This window comes from Crassostrea angulata, chromosome 3 (genome assembly GCF_025612915.1).
Source record: "Crassostrea angulata isolate pt1a10 chromosome 3, ASM2561291v2, whole genome shotgun sequence".
Taxonomy (NCBI): domain Eukaryota; kingdom Metazoa; phylum Mollusca; class Bivalvia; order Ostreida; family Ostreidae; genus Magallana; species Magallana angulata.
In genome coordinates this window covers 27,024,240-27,051,169 of record NC_069113.1, presented here as the reverse complement: position 1 = coordinate 27,051,169, position 26,930 = coordinate 27,024,240, and the positions used below count along the sequence as shown (strand labels likewise).

The window sequence follows — 26,930 nt, the reverse complement described above, 5'->3', positions numbered from 1 at the left end:
TGTCAGAATAGCTCAGTAATAGATTTTTATTTTGCAATACAAAAGCCTCAGGTTTCATTCACCATCAGCTGTATCTTTCTTCATAAAATCATATACCGGTAGATACAAACAAGTACATGTACTTTATTATTTATCTATACAAGCCTCAGAGGTGTTCACAATCCAAGGTCATCATTGGTTCATTTGAACAGATTAATGGCTGTGATGAGCTCACCACTTGGAGCATCTTTGAAGGGCTCACCTTGTGTAAAACTTTATTTAATTGACATAAAGCGATACCCGGTGTTGCATCCGGTTATTCAAATCCCAGTAAGCTCCCTATAAATCACCAGACCCAGCCATTATACAACAACTTGTGTCTTTCTGAGGAGTTATCGGAGGAGAGCATCTTTACATCTGAGCCTGCTGGTATTATGTGAGATGAACAGAACCATTAAAACTTCAGCTACCTGGGCCCTTCTCTCTCACTCCACAATCAGTGTAGTCATTCATACATCTCTTTTCCATTTTTTTTTTGCAATTTTTTTCCTAAAAAAACTCCCTGATTTTATACCTTGCATTTTTTTAAACTTAACGTAAAAAAGTTTAAGAACAAGGTAGGTGTTCATTATCAAAATATTCTTGGCAATGGAGGGCAATTTCCATTGGAATATGGGTCATCTATATTAGAAATACTGATAATTCATGGTGGAGATACTGCAATTTTGCAGAATGAATCAATGTACTAAATTTTCACATTAAGTATATGTATATGGACAAGGTTAACATAGTAAAACTCATTTAGTACAAACCCGGATATAGCAAAATCTTGGCTATAATAAAGTTTTTTTTTAGTCCCCGGTAAAATTCTTAACAAATTTTTATGACTATAATGAATTCAGATATAACAAAGGAAAAAGCAAAGATGTTGAGTCCTATAGAGATGAATAATGAAAAAATTTAACACTTTTATAACAAATTTCTTTACAATTTAGAAAGTTTTGCACTACCATTTAACATAATTGTTCGAATGAATTAATTTTTACATGAATTCTTCAATCTACAATCCAATTATTAAAGGTATGAAAGAATGTATTTTCATTCTAAGCCACAATTAGCAAAAATAGTAGTCTGTTGAAAGAAAACATGTATACATGTAGTGAATTCGGCAATTCGCTACAGTTATTATTACGAATATGTTATACAGATATAGCGAATTAAGCAGGTAAATCCATTAGTTCCTAGAACTTTGCTATAACGCAGTTTTACTGTAAACTCAAACTAACAAAATTCTTGACTAAATGATGATGTACTTGGTTTCAGATAACACCTAAATAACACCTAAAAGCTAAAAAAAGATTGATGCTTTGAGAATAAAATTAATGTTGCTTAAAATCTTACTCTGCTTAGAAAAATTGCAAAATTTGGCATAAAACAACATTATTACGTGCCAGTTTAATGATCACATGATATAACCACCGATTATGTATAGAAAACAAAAGAGATCCATTTCGAGTTGTGCAATGGATACAAAAATTTTACATACAAAGATGCTAAGTTGACTTGATGCAGGCAATTAATTGTTGACATTTTGATAAAAATATAAGAATGTGATGTGATGTGTACGGTATTTTTTTTTCAAACCTTAATAGTTATCGTTCATCATTAATTCACAACATTTTCAATTTATGGAACAAAATTGGACTTTGGTTTGTGTCTTATTTACTTTAAAAACAAAGTAAAATTATGAAAGAGATTATGACTTATGAGATTATGAGTGAGAGTAAGAAAGAAAAGTTGCAAAAGTTTAATGCCATAAGCATATATCATCTCTCAGACTTAATCCAATTCTTGGTAATGAGTAATGACTATATATATTACTGGCAATGCAATAACCACTTTATATCATATTTGCGATTATATTTATTTCCTTTATAACTTTATATTTACATTTTCCTGTGTCTTTGCCTGTGATAACACTACGTATCGATTTTTTACTATATACATGTAACTCATAAACCAAATTGAGGCGCCAGTGGGTTTTGCTTATATTTATATATTTAATCGTAAGATGGTTTAAAATTATATTAATATAAGTAATAAGGAATCATTCTTTGAGAATTATGAGGTGATAATTTCGGTCGGGGCGTTATCAAATCTGTCATAAAGCCCTTCGGGCTTTATTAGATTTGATCACGCCCCGACCAAAATTATCACCTCATAATACTCAAAGAATGATTCCTTATTCCTTATATATTTACATCTACCAAGTATGATTCAATCCCTCTATTTTATATGGAAAGTTTTAGTTAATTCATAACTCTATACAGAAATTTACGCGCTGTTTATCATTGGTCGAAACCTATAGCAACCTACAAGAAAAATCACAGACTGCACGAAAAAATCAGGATGATGTCAGACTCCAATTCCCATAGAAGACGATTCGGCTGTTTCTTTTAGCTAACGTACTGATGTGTATTAACAGTAATTAAGTGAATTTTACTTACATTTTACAATCAATATATTACTTTGTTAAAAGAAAGATGTAAATATGAACAATAAAATGATTTCTTTGATGTTTCATGCAGGTTATGAAGGAAGCGACCATTGCAGAAAGAATTTACATAACCGGCTAATGCAGGTTATGTATTTTTTATGTATTTTGAATGTCCCCACCTTCATATTCTGCATGAATCACCAAAGAAAGCATTTTATTGTTTAAATATTGACAGTGGATGAAACTAAAATTCTGCATTGTTTTCACTCAATATTTCTCTATGGTTTTATCAAAAACCTACATACCAATCTATAGCACTATATCTTCTTGTACAACTTACTAACGCCTTAATGGGAGCTATACAAAGACTGTGTCAATCATCTAATTTAAGGTTTTGATTAAAATAGAGAGTGTATACATATGCTGTATTCAGGTTTCCTTTCCAATGTATTTTACATTTTGTATGACTTTAATTTGTGATACAGTTTTCCATTTGCAAGGGTACCTTATTAAAAATATAATCTAATCATCATTTAACTCGATCAAGAAATATCAGAGATGCTCATCATTTTAGCAAATAATGAGGAACATCTGCATGATATAATGCCATGTTTCAAAACTCAATTTGATAAACCTTTCACCAATTTTAAACCCATTAAACACGGAAAATGACTTAATCAGTAACTGCCTATAGTGAATATCTATTTTATCAGGAAATAATGAATGAAACGGGGGCAAAAAAGTAAAAGGATCGTATGCCCCCCTGTTTTCATCCCCTGTCGGATTCTCTCAAGGTAATTGCGATTTCCTTACATCCTCTGTCAGAGTAAAGTAGGAAGTGAAATTCACCAGAAACAAGACTTAAAATGAACTTAATAAAAGGCTTAAGCCTTGATTCACATCGTTTCGGTTTGAAATGATGCACATCGTATAAAGATAAAAGAGGTCCCTCTCTCTGAAAGAAAGAATCAACTCTTGCCTGTATGGCTGAGCATGTGTGTTATTTTTATCTCAAAGCCAGAGAAAAAAAAAACTGGGTATGAAAATTTTCTGATACCAATGTTGAACTCTAAAAGCCTGATTCTTTATAAATATAATCTGATAAACAAGCCCTGATCTGCCCTGTGTGATTATTTCACAGGTTATCAAGGTAATTCCTGTTTCAGGTGGTCCCTATTTTCAAAATTAGTCTAATAACATTAATTAAGTCATTCTTTAGATGTTCATGAAATTATCATCTTTAAGAACATACCTTGAACACGAAAATTGTGGGCAGATTATCAAAATGAAAGAGATGCACTTTTAATATCTTGCAAAACATGCCAGGAAAGAAGAAAATCAGCACACATCATTTGATAATCAAAGATCAGCTCGCAAATTTTCCAGCTCTCAATAATTTTGTTTTCTATCAGGAAGAAAAAAACAAAGGCCTTTGAATGGCATTTACAGGTTTATTTTGAATTAAAAAAAAAACATGAATAAAACAAGATAATTAAGTAGCACATGGAAACAACTTGCAAATATCATGAGCCTTGATATGTAAAAACCAGGTTCTAAGGGAGTACTAAAATATATCTAAGCGATGTGATGCTTCACCAATGAATGACATTAAAAAGGGGAAAAATCCTCTCCTTTCACCTACATCATTAATAACGCACATGGGTCGTAGGAAATAGAGCTGTAAACTTCTTGCTGATGATCAAATCACCATTACTTGACTATCCACTTACTCTCTCTCGTTCTGACAAGATATGTTTAAAGAAATTAATAAATAAGCTATGTGTTTACAAATCCAGGCACATGTACTTAGCATTGATGGTAAATGACCCATAAACTTTGCTTATAGTTTAATCAGCAAAAACACACAAGATAAGTAGAAGTTATATTACACTTTGGTGACGTACTATTTTTACACTCCTTCTAAATTTTGTTTCTTATAGTGATTTTTTGCTTTATTTTATGCATCCTAAGTGTAAACCTGAGGCCAGCCTCTACATCTAGCAACATACATATTGAAGTAACCAAAGCCAGCTTTGTATACATTTACAGTAAGCGTATGCGAGACCTTCCATGGGTCTCTGACAAAGGTAATTCATTGAAGATATGTTTGTTAAGAAACTTCAACAACTACTTGGTACTCCTACCTGATGTAACAAGAGAGCAAATTAAGTTCACATTGTTTTGAGATATACAGTTAACTTATTTTAATCTATATTTTTTTTTGGGTCTCAAATACACCAACCTATTTTATCTAGAGTGAGGAGCAAATTTAAATTACTACCAAAAAGAAAAAAAAAAACTAATTAAAACATACACCAAAGGCAATAAGTGCTGTGTGCGATCAGACAAAAATCAAAGCAATCCCAGAGGCCCAGCTGTGATTGGGTTGACCCATCTACACTGTCAAAAGGTCAAAAGTTACAAAGGTCAATCTAGAAAAAAATTGAAAAAGAAAGAAGGAGAATGGTAATTACATTTACACTACACAAGCATTATACCAATAGAGCAACTCCTTTGAACAGTACAAGCTATAGGAAGAGCAATAAAATCATTAAATCATCCCTAATCTCTTCCCATATTGAGCATAAGAACAAATGGAGTGTTTTTATTCAGCATACCAGAGCTAATTAGATCGCAGGCTTGACATGAGAGTGCTATCTCCATCCCGGTGCTGCATCATTAATATTGCACCTAAGTTTCAGATATACTATCCATTCTCTGCTTAGACCAGGCATCTTTTCATCAAATTAATTAACATTTGCCATGAGCAACAATGACAAAAATGCTTCCACGTGCATGCAAAGTTTTCTGCTCCAAAATGCAGACCCAGTCATAGAGCAAACTAGTCAGTGGGAAAACTTGCCGAAATTGCAGACTTCTAGAAAACTAGCTGAAATTGCAGACTTCTTGGGATACTACTTTTTAAAAATGAATGGGAGCAAAATTACAAAATTTCTGATTCAGGAATATGCACTTTATTGCAAATATAAAGATTATAAATCAGGGATGAGAATCCATACATCATTTCCTGTGGATCAAAATTCAACACCCCCTGCCTACTGGGATAAATTTATTAAATGGCTTTTGTGAATACACGCATCCACGTGCATGCATGATATTTTTTCCTCTCCCTGAATTATTACAAAATGATTAGATCACAGATATAGATGAATGAAAGAAGTAACTGTAAGGCCTTCGAGCTTATTACATAATGAGCATGTTCAGATTCAATGTTCAGTTGTTTGCACAGCAGGAGACAGAAACGATGGTTTTCCAAATATAAATCAAGATTTGAAATCCTAAAAAAAATATATATATATGAATATATAGATAGATAGAAGGTGAATGAGATTTTAAATATGAAATTATACCAGACGTGTGTGATGAAGAAGATACTGAGAGATATTATGCAAAGCAATGAACATTGGTCTTGTTGTTAAGAGATTAAGAGGGGGGAAGGATGGGCCCTTCCATTAGACACAGTGCCCCCTGGGGGTATTGAGATAAACACCGGCCCTGATAAAAAGTTATATAAATAGGAGATAACTCTTGCTAGATAGGGGGGCAGATAAATCCCAAAGATGAACATGGTTTTTCTGGCAACAATCAAGGGTCAAAAACTGACAAGTGTGGATCTATGAAAATATTCCATAAAAAAAAATTGTTCCTCAAAAAATACAAAACAATATACATGTGTATAATAATACTAAGTATATTTCTTTTATTATTTCTTATAGTATATATAGTTCAAGTTAAATGTGTGGGATTTTTTGCATTGTCCAAGCCACCGTGAGCGAGTGTCCAGAATAATCCACATAGCTCTGTCATGATGGTTTTTTGCAGCTTAAGTAGTTTTTCTCATGATTCATTAAAAACATAAATCTAAATTGACTTTCAAGCAAGATAAAAAAAAAGAATCTTTTTATCTTAATTACTATAAATGAAATTCAGAATCAAAAACAAAATGTAATAAATCAAGTTTTTAAATAGACTTATACTGAACCAACTTTTTTCTGCAATGATTAATTCTCACACTCACCGATTCCTTTATTTACTTTTGTCAGAACAAAGCCAACCGTTTGAAAATGATTCAATAGCACATCTTGGAAAAAAGACAGAATGACTGATAAGAGTATTTTTCCATGGATCTCCAACAGATTAGCCTAAACACCCCAAACATAATTTGATAGATACCACTCAGAATTAGACAGTTTAACCTTTTAACCAAAATAAATAGAATGTTCATTCCGAGTGGACTTGATTAAGAAAACATCAAGGAAGGAAAAAATGTCTTTATTGATTTAATCTTTTGATCTGATTAAATTTCAACTTTATTAGCTAAACTGTTTGTGTTGGAAAAACTTCTGCTACAAAATAATTCTGAAAAATTGAGAAAGAGGAATCCTCAGCGGTTTGTTTTAGGAGCATGAAATTCTAACATGCGTCGATCTACTTGTTACAATCAACAGAATGAAGTTTACATGGGTTGGTAATTGTAAATCTAATCCAACCCTACAGGAAAACAGTGGATCAATTACTTAAAAACATCATCTCAAGTGAGTTTTAATTTAAAGGCTGGTGACCCAACTCGAGAATAAAGTACCACTAGATCAGCACGGAATTACAGCACGGCTTTCCGATCAACATTTACTGGTTGAAAATCTGAAAACTGCCAATATATTTGACACCGGTTCAATTTATATCCAAGTATCCATTATTCTGATATTACTTTTTTATTTGACAATTTACACATTTCAAGTGGTAAACTAACAAAGATTCACTTAGATATTTTTAGACCTTAAATACTTTAAGTAGCAATATCAAACTGAAAACTCAAATTTGCTTGCTATGCAATTTTTCAATAATAATTTCTTGAATTTGCTTTTTTTTAAAAGAAAAATATCCAATAATAGCTAGAATAATGATGTGCTTCAGCTGCAAAAAGAAATTATTTTTCTCCTCCAAGAGAGACTAATAAAAAAATATATTAGTAAACCAACCTGATAATCTCATGTTGTCTGTAGCAATCCTTCTCAACAAAAATCCTTGAAAATTCTTATCATTCTCTTCACACATTTGTCACTCTCTTAATGGAGATAACAAATAAAAAGGGTTAAAAATGCAACTAGAGAATCTTTTAAAAGTAAATCGAGAGAAATTCATCAAAGTATTCCAAATAGGACATTTTTTCTTAATCGTTTTAAAATCACAAAATGAGGATGATGTTCAGTTTGATGCTGATCAGCTTCTGCACATTACTGCCATGTCTAATTCTGCAATCTCAGCTACAGTGTCCCGGTTCAACCTTGGGGAAGAGCCACTGGCCAATCAAATCAAATATATCCCACTCCCGACATATATACCACTTTGTTCAGCAGTTATTTATTTGAGTAGGATTGGGTTACAACCAGACCTACTTCTTTAGGTAGAGGAAAACAATCAGAGATCTCAGACTTGTATTTTCTCCCTACAAATGCACATCTGTTCTATGTTGGAAAATACATTTTCACTCCCTCTGTCTTAAAAATCTTTCTAGTGGGATATTTTTCTTTTAAAAAACCCCTAACCTTAATATTTATATCTCTGGCTTTCTAGGATTGGAAGGAGAGATAAGGTTGTTGCCATGTCAGGCTTCTGATTGGCCCTCTCGGATTTACCAGTCTGGAAATGAGGCTTTACATGTGTTTTAGCTCTGATACTATCATAGTGATGCAACAATTCTCGCCATGAGCTAATTTACTTTAGATTATCATATTGTTCTGTGTAAAAAATACAACAACTTGTACTGGCAGCATAATAAATTTGAGGCCTAATTTTGGCAAAAAGAAAATCTCGAGCAAAAAAGTTTACTAAAAATGTAGAAAAAGTGGGTAACCTGGGACTGCCAATCTGAAACAAATGAAATTAGAATCTAATAATAACAACATCTGCTGATTTCATGACATAATCCAGAAATTGATACTGCATTGTTCTAAAAAAGTTATCTCCAAAAAATTAACTTAGAAATGAAGCCTGTACATATATACCTCCTTGAAGCAAAGAATCCATCTGTTTCAACAATATAGCAATATGCATCATCTACTCATATTAAAGATTTCAAGATGTTACATAAAACTATGCTTAATATAAACAGTATCCCTTACTGTATTTATGTTTACAGAAACGCCTTTGTAGATAGAAAAAAAAATCATAGCACCTTGCAAATGGATATTAAATTTGATTATTATACCTCAGAATATATCTCAAAACTGCAAGATAATTTTTATTTTTTTGGTCATAATTTTTAAAAGCAAATCTTTTCAGAAACTATTTACCAAATTTTAAGAGAAGCATCAATGATTGATCATACTCAAAAAATTGATTTCCCGTTAATGGAAGTCATACTCCGTCTTAAAATATTGACCTGAACAAGTTTTGAGCAGACACAAGTAGAAATAGATTAGCTTCATTAAACAGCAATAAATGCAACACACCAAAAAAAAAAAACAATGAAAGAGACAACAACACTGCTCAAGATCACCTGACAATTAAAGCTTACTGGTATTCTCCCAGCAGATCAAAGCGAATTGTGCTCAATAAATGGAGTCACGGTGCTGCCTTCAGTTACATGTCCCAATGCAATATGTCTGCATAATACCCAACACTGGAAATAATAAAGTCCCCACATTTCCTAATGCACTCAAAACTATCTGACATCGTTGTTCCCATGAGGGTATATCATGAAACTTTTATGACATACTACTGTCAAACATAATATATACACACAAAGGTTTCTGGTGTCATTAAAGTTAGTTTACATTTTTTTCTTCATTTCTTTCTTTTATGCATGCAACATTAAAAAAGGACTATGATTTCACCTTTAATAATTAATTATCATTTTCAGGTAGCATTACTGATTGAATATCTGAAAATTAAAATGTTGTACGTACGACTTGCCAATAAAATTTCAAGTCGGTTATCTTTGATAAGTTTCGTTAATTCCATCTAGAGCCAAAAATATATCATAATACCTTCATATAATTATTTGGATAGCCTGCTCAGATTGTCATGTACAAGACTGACACCAATTCAATATCTTTTTTCATCATGCAGATGTCCAATGAACAAGAAATTAGAAATGGTGTGGTTCAATCTGTTCAATTATTGAAACTTAGTTATATGCCACCATTTGTTCATGTTGGAAGGCTACAACATCTCTTGAATGATACTTGAAAACAGAAATATATTAAATATTAAAGGCTTTTTATTTCAATGTGTGGTCACCATGGTAGTCAAACAAAAGTGACAGAAATGTCTGCAAGAATTCTCATTGTCTGCTCATGCAGATAGCACTGACCAACAGATCCTTACCGGTGGTATCTCGCCCAACATCAGCATTCTGAGGGTCTCATAACTGCCCATATATCACCCGGGTCGACCCTGAACCCAGGACTCACCCAGCCTGGCGGTTATTATACTGTCTGAAAAAGAAAATAAACCTTCACCACCAAAAGTACATCAAACAATATGCTAGGCATGTGGTTATCATCTTCCAAAGTGTAAAGAGGGGTTTTTATGATTTAATGAGTAAATGGCCGAAATAAACACATCTGCAGCCATTACTGTTCCACAGGCAACCCAGCTCTGCTATGGTTAAGTGTCAAAATGACACAGAAATCCATGTTCCAATCGCAAAACAGTTCTTAAACAGACACAGATCCCATAAATCCTAACAGACCTTTCTTTGTTCATTAAGCTCTTTTGGCAGGGCCTGAAGTTCACGGAAAGTGACATTTTATTGCTCAAAAAATAAGGTAATTTGTGCAAAATCTATTCAACTTATTTGATGCCACATATTCTTTCTCAAGATACTTGGCATTGCAATCTAAATCTTTACAGATAAATCTTGATCCTGTGTTCTAATTTAACGTCTGCTTCATTGCCTACATTTTCTATAAGCTTTAAGAAAAACAAGACCACGATTCTTGAAATGAAGTTTCTTTGATATATATGCCGATCGGCATTTTTTCATAAGTCTCTTTTTTCTTTTTCCTCGACAGAAGCTGTTTTTCTTTCTTTGAGAATCCTGCCAGTACATCTGTTTTTCTAACTTATGGACCACCCCATAATTAATTCTAACACCCATGCATCAGGAGAAATACATACTTATTGTAAACCAGCGTAAAATTATGTTTTGGTTTGTTTTGCTGCCATGTCATCTACCAACTGATCAGAATTTTTCTCCTCTATATCCATCCATCTTTGCTCAGAAAAATAAACTAGTTTTTCTTTTCCCTCTTCATCATGAGAAAGAGAGACAGCGTAGGGCTGGTGAAACAAAGAAAATATAGATCTATCGGTACATTATTTCTATCTCTGATTACATAAATCAACACTTCGTAACTCAACAAAAACTCCAAAGCATTGTGTAAGAAGGAAAAAGGGATATTCAGAGATGATCAATTTGGTTAATGTTGTCGGTTCTGATTGGAAATCCTAAAAATACAGAGACACGTAATTTTTCTTTGCTCCATGGTAAATGAATTAACAGTTTTGCTACAAACATCTTTCAGTTCTACTCCAATTAATTCTTGAGTAAATGTCTATGCATGGAGACAGCATCTTCCCTGGACTTACTGAGATAAACAGGCTGGCCCTTTCGAAATACTACAATAAGATCATCTGATCGCTGCTTGATATTTTTGTTGCTTTGGGGAAGAAATCCTTTTAATATGTACTTAATGAAATTGGAAGCCTCTGGCCTTAGACAATATGGCCTCGTGAAAATAAATAGTTATCAAAATGAGGCAGAGGAATAGCAGTGTTACATTCATCAAAATAGTCTTAAATTATGAAATTAATGATGACATGCAAGGTTCTCCTAAAAATCCCAAAGGATTAGCTAGACGAATAGCAACTGAGGAGAAGCAAAGTGAAATAAATCAATGGTCTTTTGAAATGTTCGTATAATCTTTTCCAAAGAAGTATGTGACTAAAACCTAACCAAACAAGATAAGCAGGAGGGCAATACTGAAGTCTAATTAGTGTTGGTTATTAGTCCTAATAATTGGATCTTAGACACCATTTCATTGATTATTACTGCAATGAGTGATATAGAAATGCAGCAGAGGATTTATATTAGCATGTTAGACTCATGTACTGGTAAACATGGTGAACAAAATGGCACCATGCAAATTGAATGGGAGTCGTGAAACTCTTTGTAAATAAGCTTCTTAAGTCTCAAACTTATTTTTTACTTCTGGTAATCTCTTATGCTATTTAAAGCATATTCATAGCAAAAAAAAATTGAGCATCTTGAGAGCAAGCACAATAAATTAGCTTTTCATTTGAAATGAATAAAAAAAGGTACTAGTACCATATTTAATTTCCAGCTCCTCATCGATATCTGTACAGAGTAATTATATAGTTTTATCTTACATCCTCCTAGTCTCTCCAGCATGACAAATCAAGCTGTCTTGTACTGCAGACCTGGGTCTAGACTGCATTCCATATAATCATTTACATCAAAATTGTCAAAAACAGCCTACAAAGTCTTAATATAATATGCATTTTTTTTTAAGAAATAAAAGACTAAGGCCTAATTTTAGTTTCTAAATTGCAAGCCATTCCATCAAACTGCTTTTTTCTCAAATCAACTTGACAAATAAAACTGTTTCCCAGTTCTATGCATTTCTGGCTACTATCCCTTTTAAGCAATTATTGCTTTGCACTTTGGAGCAAAAACACATTGCCAACAAGTTGCTAAAATTACTTGTTTTCAAAGATTTTAGAAAGTTTGGGAACTTATTACAAACACATTAGATAAGATCTAAGTCAAGCAAAGGACTACTAAAGAACAAACTTGAAAGTTGTGGGAGCCATTACAAACGATACATCTGTTCCCACTTTCCTTTGTACATAAAAAAAAAATCTAACACAATTTTTTACTGTATCCTAATTACAGATACGTACAACTTCAATGGACTGCCGTTACAAAATTTCTCAATATGTGCCAATATCTTTATTAATATGCTCATCAGAAACATCTGTTTGCATAAAAATGACAGTATCATTCACACATTTCATGATCCCATCATTTAGATTTCAGGGGTAAGATGACAGGAACCCTGTGAAAATTAGCATGCAGATGTTGCATCATTATCGCATAATGCCTTATCCCAGGAAGATAATAGCCAACAGGATGAATTATAGGCCCTTTGAGCAAGCTACAGGATATATGTCAAACATTTCTACCACCATTCATGTCAGGGACAAGAATCTCCGCAGAGAATGAATCAACAGAATGAACTTGAAAAAGAAACGAATATTTTCCTTACCTGTTGAAAGCAATGAACAAGGCAATGAGCATCCTCCATTCTAATTAATTTTCCAGATTCTTGTACAGAGTCATTAAGACCAGTAACAAATGACAGTCGGCTCATTAATTATTGAATTGCACGAGATACCCCAAGGTGATCAAAGTCAGTACACTAGTCTCAGTCTGAGAATACTACATACCTCTGTTTCAGAAGAGGAAAATGCAGAATTAGTGGCTGACAACTCATTATTGGAAAAATAATGTCACGCCTCTAGTTCCATCTCATTGTATTCAAAAAATGGTCTTCCAATATTTCAGAGAGCAGAGATCGAGAGCTTCAGCATTGATCAATCTTAAACTTTGCATATCTTTAAATGTTGATCTGAATGCATACTATCTTTACAATTATGGATTTAATTGCTCCTGTAAGAAAATTTCCCTTGATTTTGGGAAGGTGGGGGTTGGGGGATGGGAGAGGCTGAAGTGGAGGGAGGTCAGTGCATAAATATATACTCTCCAAACAGCCTCTATCAATCTCAAAATGCATGTTATCGTCTTGACAACGATAAGTTTGTTAGGAATAAAGGATTCCTGGAATTTTTCTCAAGACTCCATGACACAATTGTTTGTTGTTTGATAAACAAATGAGCTAGTAAATCTATGGAGTTGATTTTGAGATTTGAAAATCATGCCATCATACATATGGCTGCATTTGAAAGGATAAGAAAAAAATAACCATGAATCATAAGAAAATGCAAGGTGTTGAAGCATACAAAAATACTACAGCTATTGAGAAAAAGCAGCAGCCTAATTTCATAAAAAGAAGAGAACCTATCTGATTTTATTTTAAAACTGTTGTAAGTTTTGAGAAAGTATGTTTGTTTTGGTTTCTAAGTCTGGCATCTGAAGGAAACATTCAAATTCACTGCAAGATTAAACAAACCGTAAATTTACCATCTTGCTGCAGTAAAACCTTCTGAATAGCAAAATGTTAGTGATCATCTGTATATCTTTGATAAAAGAAAATAAAAATATGGGAATTAACTTTTCTCAAAGTATATTAAATCATGTGAAAGGGTCAATCTTAAATAAGGAATAAGGAATCATTCTTTAAGTATTATGAGGTGATAATTTAGACCGAAATTATCACCTCATAATATTCAAAGAATGATTCCTTATTACTTATATTTATATAATTTTAAGCCATCGTACGATTGAATATTTAAAATAAGCAAACCCCGCTGGCGCCTTAATTTGGAGTCATTTGTATTATTGGTTATATAGTACAAAATCAATACCTAGTGTTATCACAGGCAAAGACACTGGAAAATGTAAATATACAAAATTAAATACTGCTACTGCCATAATATTTATTTGGAGAATGAAATGATACAGCAGTAGTTTATGTTTGTGGTCACGATTCAACCTTAAAATCTTAAAACATTTGTACATATATTCCTCATATTGATTACTTTCCATTTCAAGCATTTACAATTCTATGATCCAGAAGGGGAATTTCTATATTTGATTTTGTCAAAGAATCAAAGTCTATATGATATTATTTGTCAGTTGTCATATTGTTAAGATTTTTGTGCTATGAAAACTATGTTCCATAAATGGAAATTAAAAAAATGTTTGCAGGAACCAAAATTGATGCATGCTCAACCTTCATATTAAGAGTCTATTCTCAACTAGGTGTGAACAACTTATTCCTGGCATAAAACTTGATCATTTCAATACGCATAAAACAAAATGATATGACATTCAGAGGGTGCAGCCATTTTTAGACTATCAATCCCCTTGAGACAAAAAGCTCTGTATAGAGAAATAGGGGACTACATTTAGATTTTGAACTTAAAATATTGAGATTTTTCCTATACATATATACTAAATAATATACTTTATGGCTAAAACTAATTTTAAGGTAGATCTGATGGGTAATTTGTTGAGCATCCAGTCTCCTTAATTGCGTTGCATGCCTTTTCAAATGGATTGAGCCATAACTATAAGCAATAATGTACAGTGTAACATTGGGCTAAACTTAAAGTGCAAAAAGTGCGTTACAGTGTACTTATTTGCTAAGTTTCTACAGATTTTCTCAATTTCTATTTTGCAATGATTTATTATAGGAATTTGATATTTGTTCTTCCTAACTAAAAATAGAATACATGCTGTAATTAAAGGAAAAAATAAACCCATCATATTCTATGTGGGATTTCAATGTGACTGTTTCTGTCACAAAACCAGAATTCCTTGCAGCGCCAGTAAAATTAGTAAATAAATTTTCACAGTTTAAGCCTTGATTTTACTATCTGCAGGGTAGGAATGGCAAAATCTCACATGATGAGTAAAAAAGAAATTACTTTTTCAAAACCTTGTCAGTTTCACCGTTTTCTAGACAATTAAGATTGACGCTGCATGTTTTTGACACAATAAATAAGTTGCTTTCAGAAGAATTCAAACTTGGTTAACTTCACAGTTTCACCCATGGGAAGACAGTGTGAATCTCAAAGATTTACCAAAAAACCATAAAGATTGCTTGGATATGCCATGATGTTGATTCTCTCTCATCCCACTCAATTAGGCTTATTACACATCAAACACACGGCCAAAAAATTAGGAGGTCTTTATCTCAGCAAACGGATTTAATAAAATGATTTAATTACCAAGAGTTTAACATTCCGATTTTGCAGACCTGGTTTGTTTTTTTATATATATAATTCGTATAAAAGAACTGTTTGATTATTGAGGTCAGCATTTCTAATTTATTTGCAAAGAAATTTGATAATTAATTTTATTCGCTGAGAATGCAGATACTTTTTCTAGACAAAATTTTTGATGTACATCCTTTTTACTTGTGAGAACACCATAAATATGCCAATGCCAACACTGAAATTGGAGAAGAAATTTTATGGAGAATGAAGAAATCACAATGATGCTGTTGCTGACTTTATGTTGCTCTGTCATGATACAAACATAATTATGGATGTTGCATCTACTGGTGCATTGCAAAAGATATGTAAAGATTTACCAGTAAGAAACATGAAAAGCACTTTCATTAAAAATTTATTATGCAAATAGATCTTTCTTAAGTAGTCATTTTAAATCCACTCTTAGCTACATCTCCATACTTTTGATAAAGATTTAATTCAAAGAAAAAATATTGATTTGAAAATTGACTAGGATGAGAAGGTAAACCCATTCAAGAGACATGTGACCCAACCAAAAGACATGGGTGCACAACTCTTACTTGAGCTGAATGACCATATAAATTCATATTGCCCAGACTCCAGGATATATGGCTAAGCTGTATCCAGTAATATGTATCCTGGAATATCAAGTCCATGCATGGCATGTCACCTTATGGATTGATGAATATTTTCAAGTCAGCTTATGTCAAAGACACAAAAAAGTATTACTTTCTTGGCTAAAGCCCCTGTCACACTGTTACGATTTATACTTCGATTGCCTACGAAGACTTAAAAATAGCCATTATTAGCCAGGTCAGTCTTCCGATAATTCTACAGACAGTGTTTTTTCCTAATCTAATACGACTTGACTTCGATGTCTGCTCAACCATGTACAATGTTTGTGCAATAACAGGACAAGTTGTGTCGATTCATGTACGAATTTTCGCGATTAAGTAACGAACGCTGAGAGATCTTCCTATTAGCAGGTAAGATGGAAGACAATTTTTATACGATACTATTACAAATGAGTACAAAATTGTACGAATGATACATGATATTACCAGGAATAAATACGAGTTTTTACGATTATATATTTGGTGTGTTAAATTATAAAATGATTATTAAACAAATTAATTATTGCATTTTTGCATAAAATACTTACCTGGAATTGGCTGGAAATATTTTTTAATTTCAAACATAAGATGAATAATACAATCAGAGTAATATTCATATAGATTATAAAAGATGTATGAAAACACGTACAGGTAGAAATAAATTTGTGATTTAAGTTTATACCAACAAAATATTATTTAATCTATTCCATGGATAGGATTATCAATGAAGAACAAATCTTTAGAATAAAAATCAAAGTACTGAAGAACTGACGGGAGTTGATTTTGTCGATGTTTATTTATTTTAAAATCAATGATATGTTATTTTGCATGACAAGTACATGTATACGTAGTTTCTAATTTGAATTACGCATATTTTATAATATGAATGTTTGAATTTTTTCGACTAGAATGTCGAGAAACCTCCATATGAATCATGTTGAATAATATTTAAAGATAAAATTAATTCAATCAAACTATGTATCAGTGGTAGAAATATTTCTCGAAAATTGTATGGATCCAAGCAATATTGAACTCTAGTCTCGTTCAACCAAACGCTCGGCTGACACCGTAAATCTCCGACAAGGGTTTACGGAGACAGCCGAGCGTCGAGTTGAACGAGACTATGTTGAACTCTGGCGTAGGAATACATACGACTACAAAAAATATTTAAATTGTTCGTACCATTTAAAATCTGACTATTTTTAAGGTATTTGTAAAAACGTTTCCTTGAAAAACCATGCTATAGCATACATTACATCGAATTCATCAATTATTTTCAAGAACTAAGTCTTGCCAGGAGCAATGATTTGTGCTGAGGTCCAAACACTGTTTCACTTTCGGTTTGTCCGCGTGACTGCATAGGAGAGTTGATTAAAAATCAACTCCCAAAAATTACAAGTATATGTAAAATGAAAGAAAATGTTCTGTAATAAACTTACATAATTACTAAATGATGTACTTAGTAATAAAAAAAAGAAAAAGAATACAAGTGCGAAACACTAACTAGTCTTGTATTTTCGTACTATTTGCATCAAATCGAACTACATTCCCATCCAAGAGGACACTTGGGGAAGACTTGAGAAACAATCATATGAACTCGTAGAATACTCGGAGTAGATCGTAGAATATTCGTAGCATCGTAAGTGCTACAAAGTTTCATGAGTTTCCTATGAATGTAGAAGATTTATTGCGACTATGTGCACGAGTGCAGTGCGAATGTCATGCGAAATTCTATGAATACTTAAAGAACGTACCGCGTTTGGGAAGAGGGCCTATGACTATATCTACAATGAACCCTGAACAAGTGCAATTATTGAATTCGTACAATATCGTAGCTCAAATTCATGACAGTGTGACAGGGGCTTTAACAATATAAACCCTTGACCTGAAAAGTATGAGAAAAAACCATCATGGATTTAAGAACATCACAAGTCAGCTTATGTGCAAGACACAAAAAAGTATTACTTTCTTGGCAACAATAACTCTTGACCCAAAAAGTTGGAGAAGAAACGTTTATCCTTGTATTACAAATCACCAGTTCCCTATGCCTGAGTCTCTTCAGATTGTCAATTGACATTTCCCATTACATTTTTGGCTTTTTCCAAACTGACAGAAAGGAAGATAAATGGTTCTGTATGGGAGATAAACTTGCGCATCAAAAGGTTCTGAACAAAGAGTGAAATAATTGCACACTTGGTTATATGTTCAGAAGCCATAGCTGAACACTACAAGTTCTGGCTACTTCCCACTTAGAGGCTTGGTGATGGATGGCCCTTATGTATATCAGATATAGGTACAGTACAACACAGCTGAAGTGGCTCTCTGAAAACCGTCTAACCCGCTTCAAGGCTAAAAATATGGCTTTAAAAATGGCAGCAATAAATGAAACTCTTTCTTCTACAAATCTATCATTTACTTTGTTTCTCATTTTCATACATAAATTAAGCTATATAATAAATGAATTAGAACTAGATATTTTAAAAAATGTGATTAATTTCGCTTGAAACAATAAAATATATTCATATAACAAAAAGTTGCACAGTAATATCAAATAAATCAAACATCAGCAACATGAGTTTAACTTAAGATAGGTTGCAGCCAAGACCTATAATGTTTATGTAACCAGAGCTATTTACAGACATGCAATATACATTAGACAGTATTGCAAGGACAAGACATTAAAAACTCAAACCAAATCATGACACTTTGGGGAGTAAATTCTTAATTTTAACAAACAGCAATAGAGAACATTATTCCTGATCTATTGCAACAGGTAGTGGTTGGCAAAAGGAACCAGTGGACATTATAGCAGCAGAATATGTCAATTTCCAATGATCAAGGTAAACTCATAAAAGGGCATATCCAGTGACATTAATGGCAGATCCATCAGTGTGAATCAGCAGAATCATAATGCCCCAAGCTGGCTTCATCATGGAGTGCAATTAAGAGCTGCAAAAATGCAATTGGTTCCACAACAGGGAAGCCAAACAGAGTTATTGATGCATTCCATGGTGTGGTAGTGGTAAGCTGTTATTGTGCACACCTAATCTCCAGTCTCCTGGCTGCTACTAATTTACGGTGATTAAAGCCCTATCAGTTTGGGGATGGATGCTAATATGGAGCCATCTGCTTAATTCTGCATGATCTCCCCTGCCAGGTATTGCACGGCTGTATGTGCAGTATGGAAATGAGTTACATAACTGCCCTGTTCTGTTATAAAGATGTGTATGCATTGAAATTGGCTAACTGAATATTCAGTTTTGCCCAAGGATATGCACTGTCTATATGACACTGTGAGATTAATACATTTGTATTACATGTACTATTTTGTATTTTTTGCAATTTCACATTTTGCACTATTTTGTATTTTTGAAATAGTATGCAGGGCAATACTATAATTTGCCATGAACATGCAGCTCTGTAGCAATTTAAGTGAGAAAATTTTTCTTGCATAACCTTAAATTTGATCTGTATCTAATGAATATAGATTTCCTTTGATAAATGTAAGAGCATTTAGGATCTGTATCCATTTTTGAATGGCATTCTTTGCAGGAGTCAGCAATCTGTTGTCTATTGTGAGTCCCAGAGTGTCAGTGCAAATCTTGCTTCTCTCTAGATATTTTGTAAATTAAATAGGAAAACACTGGAACCAAACACAGCAATTTATTTTTCAATCACATCTAATCAAAAGCAAACAATAGATTGTCTCTAGGCTGACTTACTTGACAATGACAGACAAATGAAGTAAATAATCCACAGCCACTGCACACAATTAGTTTAGGGAACACACAGATGCAATTTCATAAATGACCCCAGTACGTTAGGTACTTGCTGAGTTGAGCTTCGAAACTTTCACAAATTAAGTTCTTGTGTCAATCCATTTAAATTTAGAGAAAAAAATTGTGCCACATGTTCCAAAATTCAAATAATCAAAGGCTGACTGAATGTATAGGTCATCAGGGTTCTAAAGACAGTATAGTGACATCATCTATAACCAGTTTTCTTTAACTCTCATTCAAATGGGACAAAATTTAACCAGAAACTTCAGATGAAAAACAATTCACTTTTCCTACCTACTTATCTGACACAACCCTCCCCTCTGACTACCAGTAATACTGGTAGCCACATTATCAGCAATATACAAAAAAGGGGATGATACCATGGTTTTAGAAATTTAAGTTGAAATTCAAAATTTACTTACCAGTAATCTCTTTATGATGAAAAGAGATTACTGTATTACTGATCAAAGACAATGCATTAGCTGCAAATTTACCAGAAATTTCTAGAATACCAATAAAAAAAAGATTGCTAATTTGTAAAATATGCCATTTGTACACTCAATATTTGCATTTTCTACACATCCTGGCCAAATCAATTATTTTGAAAGATCAGTAGTAAATATTTTGGGAATAAAAACTGTGAAAAAAATTCATCCCAATGTTGATCCCATCTCCTCCTTTGTAATCCAGGAGCGTATATAAATTACGTCAACGTTTCACCGAAGATTGTCTGGATATCTTGAAAACTATCGTAGAAATGTCTGTTTTGCATGCAGGTGTAAATATTTCCAGACCTGAACTCTGTCATAAACGTGTTATTATCAAGAAATTGGGTGTTGATGGTATCAATTTACAAAATGCAAATAGGTTTCTTGTTGGTTTTTTCTTCCCCTCTTCTCAAGTCTACATGAAATTTACACATTAATCATAAAGGCTATGTTATTATATTACTCTATGAACACAAAAGTCTTGCAGAATGGGACCAACTTCAATAACTACAGAGGATTGATAAAAACTTGTTGAATAGATCAAACCAAAAAATTGGATTGAAACTTCAGCTCTGTAATGAACCAAACTCTCCCTTTAGGACCATAAAATGGCAACATCAATTTCTAACAAAATTACTTTGCCTAGTCTAACTTACTTAAAAATTAAAAATATTTATTACATATCTTTGCATCTTAAAAATTAAGAATAGGCATAATTAATACACATACAATATATACATAAAAATGTAATTTCTATTTTTGCAATGCATCAGTATGTTTGTCAGTTTCTCTCTCTCTGTCTCTTTCTCTCTCTCCCTGTCTCTGTCTGTCTGTCAGTCTCTCAAAATCCCCATTGCTAGCTTTTGAAATCTAGAGCAAACATTTCACAGGCAATACAACCAGGCTTATGGAGGTTGCCACTTATGGTCATAATGAAATCAATACCTTTCGTCAATTTACTATTTTGTGCAGCAATATTGCCTTCCTGCAAAGAAATCTGTCTGGTCGGAGAATAAATGTCTTTCTCAATTACCAGGATCTGAGACATCAAAATTTTCATCCTCATGGATAACAATCTCTTTTTCTCCTCTTTAGATATGTGGGGAATGATTGATGGTAAACTTTTGTTAAATGTCCCATCAAGAACATTCCCTTCAAGACTACATGACCCAAAAGTTGTAGGTGTCAGACAATTTAGTGAAAGATCTGGTCAAACCAATTGATTTTTCATAATGACAAGGGTAAATACTAGAATACAAGTATGAGTCTAGGTTTTCTTTACAGCAGAAGACAGGCTGTTCAATGGCTTTAATGCATCAAGGGCTTTTGTCTGTCTCCCAGTTATGTCTGACTTTGAGAAAAATGCTATTGGTTGGTCATCATTCAAAAATAAAGGACTAAGGATATAAAGATGCAGTATAATCCTTGATTAATTCAATTAGCTTTTACACTCTCCAACAGATCCTTTACAACAGTCCAATATCTAAATCTTTCAATGAAAAAAATAAACAATAATTTAATTACAAACTTTTTTTCAGAAAAAGCTATGATTGGTACTATGTACTCGTTTGATCTTTTGAATATGTTTAAGGTCACCGGCATGCATGGGTTTTAAAAAAGGAAATTGTCTTTTAAAATAAACAAACAAACCCAAATTTTCTATTTTCCATTTTGATTTTTACTTCTTGCGACTAAAATACTGCAATTGGTAGAAATACAGAATGTTTCAGACATATTATGGATTAAACATTGAAATACCCATTGGGATTGTCTTTATTTTATAACTAACAAGAAAGATTATAATTAAAACAGTTATTCTTCATGTAACTTGAACACTTACTGTACCGGTATTTGTATTGATGTAAATTGATCAAAATCACTTGTTTTAATTTTGTTCCTTTTATTTTTTTCGACTCCCACATAGATTTTATATTTACAAGGTGACGTCAAACATAGAATTAACTTTGAGCAGCCTAAATGAAAACAAGAAATAACGTCCTTGTAGAAAATCAATCCATTTCTCAATGAATAACTTAAATGGTTGCTCATACATGTTCTTGATATAAAAAAAACCCTCCTGTCTCTTTTGAAATTTTACTTAATTAAAGGGTGACTCTTGAGAGCAAAACTTATGATTTATTCAGCTTTCAATTTGTCAAAACCATATTTTTCATCTCTACAGATCTTAAGGAGCCACTCAAATACAATACAGATTTTAAACAAGAACATAACAAAGGAAAAATATGAATTATTAATATAAACTCTCTTCTAAGCCACGAACAACACACAAAATATGATGATAGATGATAAAATAAGGGGATGGATTATGGCAACAAAATTATCTAAAAATCAATTTTAAAACATTCATTACGTGTATAAGCATTCTACTTTAATAAATAAGCATGCATGGATAATTGATTTCAAAATTGACAGCCAATATTATTTTGGGTTTTGTAAATATCTATTTTTTAATTAATTGAATTTGATTGAGACATGCATATAACAGTAAAACACATTCCCTGACTCTGCAGGTGGTACAAAAAAAAAGAGAAGCTATTGAAATTTCCGTTAAATTGAGATTGGAATTTACAAAATAGTTCACAGATCCAGGCATACACAAGATAATGGAGCTAATTAAACACAAAAACATTCAAGAATCGCAACTCAAAAAACCTGCGTAATCCAAAGTGCTCATCAAGTTTGTTTTAACAGACAAACAGAAGCATGTAATGTTGTTTTCCCTTCCGCTTATTAATTTTGTCTACCTCCAAGCATAACACACTTTTTTCAAAAATCTTCAATGTGTCAAAAGTGTGGCATATAAATCAGCTCACCAAGAAAACTGGAAATTGTTTATATCTATTAGCATCTGGAATTCTGCAGATAGACATGTAAGTGTAAACATACATGGCTGATGTGATAGACTGGCTATCAATCAAGGCAATCACTTTAACAGAACAAATAGCTTTGTCAAATGAAGGTTGCTGAGGGAAGACTTCAGGAATAAGCTGGGCCTTGACATCCAACAAAAATCAACTGTGTTCCAGTGGGGGTGTTGACGCTTTCTTACAAATTGCTTGGCCAACTGTTGACATTTTTGCTATCTGGCTTCCTCCATATGGCTGCCCAGGTGACAAAAACATTAAAAAAAGTTCTAGTACACAACTTTTCATAGCAGTCTGTATGCCTGAGAGGAAAATCTGTGCAAAGCAAGATTAGAATATGAAGACCTGTGCCTGTATCTAGTTTCAAAACATGTTTTGTGAAATCAAGCATATCTTTGTGTGCACAGATTTTTAAAATGTTTCAATCTCTTATATACAAAACAATTTATAATGAACCATCTATGGGAAAATGTTCTTGCACAGTTTCAGTTATTAATGACTTGTTATGGTAAAAAAAAAAAATTACCAGTCATTTGTAGGATCCAATTTTGTGGTATCATTTAACAATATTATTTTTCTTCTAAGGTTATCAATCTTACAATTACCTGTTCTTACGGTTTGGAAGATTCAAATCTGCTAAGATCTGAAGAAGACGGATAGGTATAAAGGCTACTGAATGTCCATCAGTCCCTAGATCACCCAGCATAGATACAGCATTGATGTTTTCTCTCCAAAATAATTAGATTAGCGTACCAGTTGTGACAGGACATGCATCAGTCTAGATGCATTTAAACCATGTGCACCGAGAGACTAATTCCATTTACATCTTCCAAAACTTTCAGTAGCATCTTTATAAAGATTGACTAAAACACAATGTGCAGGCTGGCTATACTGACTAGACCGTGACAAAGTTGACAAATAACATCTACAGTAGATTTAATAACACAAAGGGTCGTTTTTTCTTCTATATGGTTAAGAGCTACTAGAATAGAACAAACAACATATTATATGAACACAACTGCTACTAGGTGATAGCACACTGGAACCTAGAAGTAAGAACTTGCATTCTTGTGCTCTACATCGTGTGAGTAATACCTCAGAGATGAAAGAACACTAGGTAAACAAACTTGTCACTCTAAATGCTCAGCCATATTCTACATGATCGTTCCATGATTTCTTTTTTCTCTTTTTACTTGGGAAATCAGGCCCCCCTAAAAAAATCTTTCATAAACATACAATTTTGTTCTAATGATTATTGGTATAAGTTTGTAGATTTCTACACGACAAAATCTAGAGCAAACTAATCAGATCTGATGTTTTTTTTATCTTTTCAACAGAAATGATAAGATATGATGCAACAAATAGGGCGGGTTTTGAACAAAAAAAAATAAAATGTAAATTTTTCACAGAAACACGTACATCTTGATTACACATACAATCAGTAACTATTCCGGAATCCCACAGTGTTCCTTTGGGGAGCACTACATTGGAATTTCAATCTCTTAAACAGCAAAAAAGCTTAATTTGTAAAAGAGCAGTAGCTATATTAAGGCAATAGAAGAGTCGATTTTACGTTGTTTCCAGCAATTAGTGGTGTTTTTTAAATCCCCATAAAGCTCCCTTGAGCAGTGTCCTGAACGCATGCACTCAACTTATTGCCAAACTCATTTGTTTTAATTAATTAGAAAAAGGTTGTTTAAAAACAAGTGATGGATGAAAGACTCAGTTTTATCTATTTCGTTTGAATGCCATGTTTTGTGAAGATTACGAAACACTAACATGCAAGTCATGTAGACGCAATTTATTAAATATGAATTTCAGAAGAGATTGGGTGAGTTTCAGGAAAAAAAGGGAAAGTATTGTCGTATTAAAAAACACCTCATTCATCCACCATCAAATCATGAAAAATGTAGAAGCATGCACAATCCATCATGCATGATTATGTGGGATATCCTACAATACAAGAAGCTTTGATCTTATTTTCCATCATCATTAATGATATTTACCGGTATATAGGGTTCAGAGACACAAGGTGCACAGAGAGAGAGAGAGAGAGAGAGAGAGAGAGAGAGAGAGAGTGAGTATAACGTACACAAAGTATACAGAGAGGTCCTATTAGTGATAAAACAGTAAAATATTTACCACTACATGGCAATGATCTGATAAAAATTTGAATCAATGCAGCTGAATTAAGAGCCTCTTTATTGTTTTCTCATCATAAATTTTTTTTACAATACAGACATCTTTAGAAACTCAGTGTTTGATTCTACAAAATTGTGTAGGGTACACTCTTTGTGCATGTACAATAGTCGTGTGCATATAGTACAGAAGAGTATGGTACAAAACATATGTTGTAAATGTGAAATAAATATATAACTATGTGTTTTGTTAATCATTTATATTGACCTGTATTTGTTATCGTCGAGAAAATTCAGATTTAGTGTTTTTGTCTATTTTCAATCTCTATGCAATCTTTTAGTATTATCTTAATAACTTTTGTTATAATCATACATATTGTATTGCATGGTCTTCGTATGAACAGTTTCTAAGGCAAGGCAAGCTACTGACAAACAAGTTGATAAAGCAGGACAATCAACAGTCTTGTTTGAAGTCATCTTTTCGTAAGTTCTATGGTCGATACAATGACCTTGTCAGCAAATACAATCTTCCACTGGGTCACATGCTGTCTGCCGTTTTTCATACTAATTGCTGGACCATAATTAATCACCCAATTGTCTACGAACTTTTTCCGTTTTTTCCCGATTACCACAAAGAGCACACAGCGAGTGTGACTGGTCAGCAGAGGATGCTCACTCCTCCTAGGCACCTGATCCTACCTCTGTCTTTTTAGAGGTCTGTGTTGCTCTGCTTTAAATTTGTATTTTGTTTTATGGATTTGTTGAGATGGTTGACCATTGTAGATGTTTATTTACCTTTAGTCCCATAGTAATGTATATTTATAGGGAAACTGCATCAAACATCTTTTACAGTGAAATCCCATTGTTTACTTTTGTAATTCTGAGCCTAATCTTGACTTCTTAATTAATTGAAAATTTAATGAATATTGTAAATCTGAGTATTTGTATTGCATGAACTTATATTCATGTATTGTAAATAAGTATTGTTGGAAATATACTACTATATTTAAGATTATACAGTTATTATTGTACATTTATACATGTGTATTGCTATGACCTAGTTACGTATAGTAAGTATAAATAGACGTACGGAGGTCAGTTACTGGGAGAATCAAATAAGCCAATAAATAGTCAGGAAGAATTGTATCAGTAGAAAATTGAAGAGAAGTCCTGAGTAATGAATGTTACCAGGTATTTCATAAATTGAAGTGACTAGGTAATATAGCAATTCTAATGTTAAATTATTGATTATTTTGCATTTTGATATTTCATGTTTTAAATAAATAATTCATTTATTTACTGAAAAGAGAACTGAAGATTTTATTTACGAAATTGAATTCATACACTTCAATCTACGCAACAGCATAAAGATCAGACTACACATCCATTGTAAGCATGCATTCACTAGTTGTATGTACATGCTCAGCATATAGCTCATGTACTCTTTTTTCTTTGAATAAAAACTTTTCCTTCTTTTTCTTCCTTCTGTGATTATACTTTAATGAGAGAGAGGGAATATGCTTACTTTAATACTTTTAGGAGAGAGATGAGATACAGATTGCT

General features: G+C 32.8%; 1 protein-coding gene across 7 annotated transcripts in view; it reads right to left on the bottom strand.

Annotated features, from left to right (window-relative positions):
• LOC128176071 (alpha-mannosidase 2-like) overlaps positions 1-26,930 on the bottom strand; it is a 45,270-nt gene that overhangs the window by 7,672 nt on the left and 10,668 nt on the right. The window contains exons 1-2 of one of the 7 annotated variants that reach the window (XM_052842124.1): positions 12,793-12,993; positions 9,827-9,936 (exon numbers count right to left, since the gene is read on the bottom strand). The exons of 1 other annotated variant lie outside the window; for it this stretch is intronic. Coding sequence is in view for 2 of the 6 variants with exons in the window: in XM_052842121.1 (XP_052698081.1) it covers positions 7,477-7,552 (76 nt within the window). In the remaining 4 variants the exon portion in view is untranslated. Of the gene's footprint in view, positions 1-4,790; positions 4,810-7,476; positions 8,587-9,014; positions 9,375-9,812; positions 9,937-12,792; positions 12,994-26,930 lie in introns of those variants that run through there. 5 more of the 7 variants (XM_052842121.1, XM_052842125.1, XM_052842122.1 and 2 more) reach the window with 5 other exon arrangements.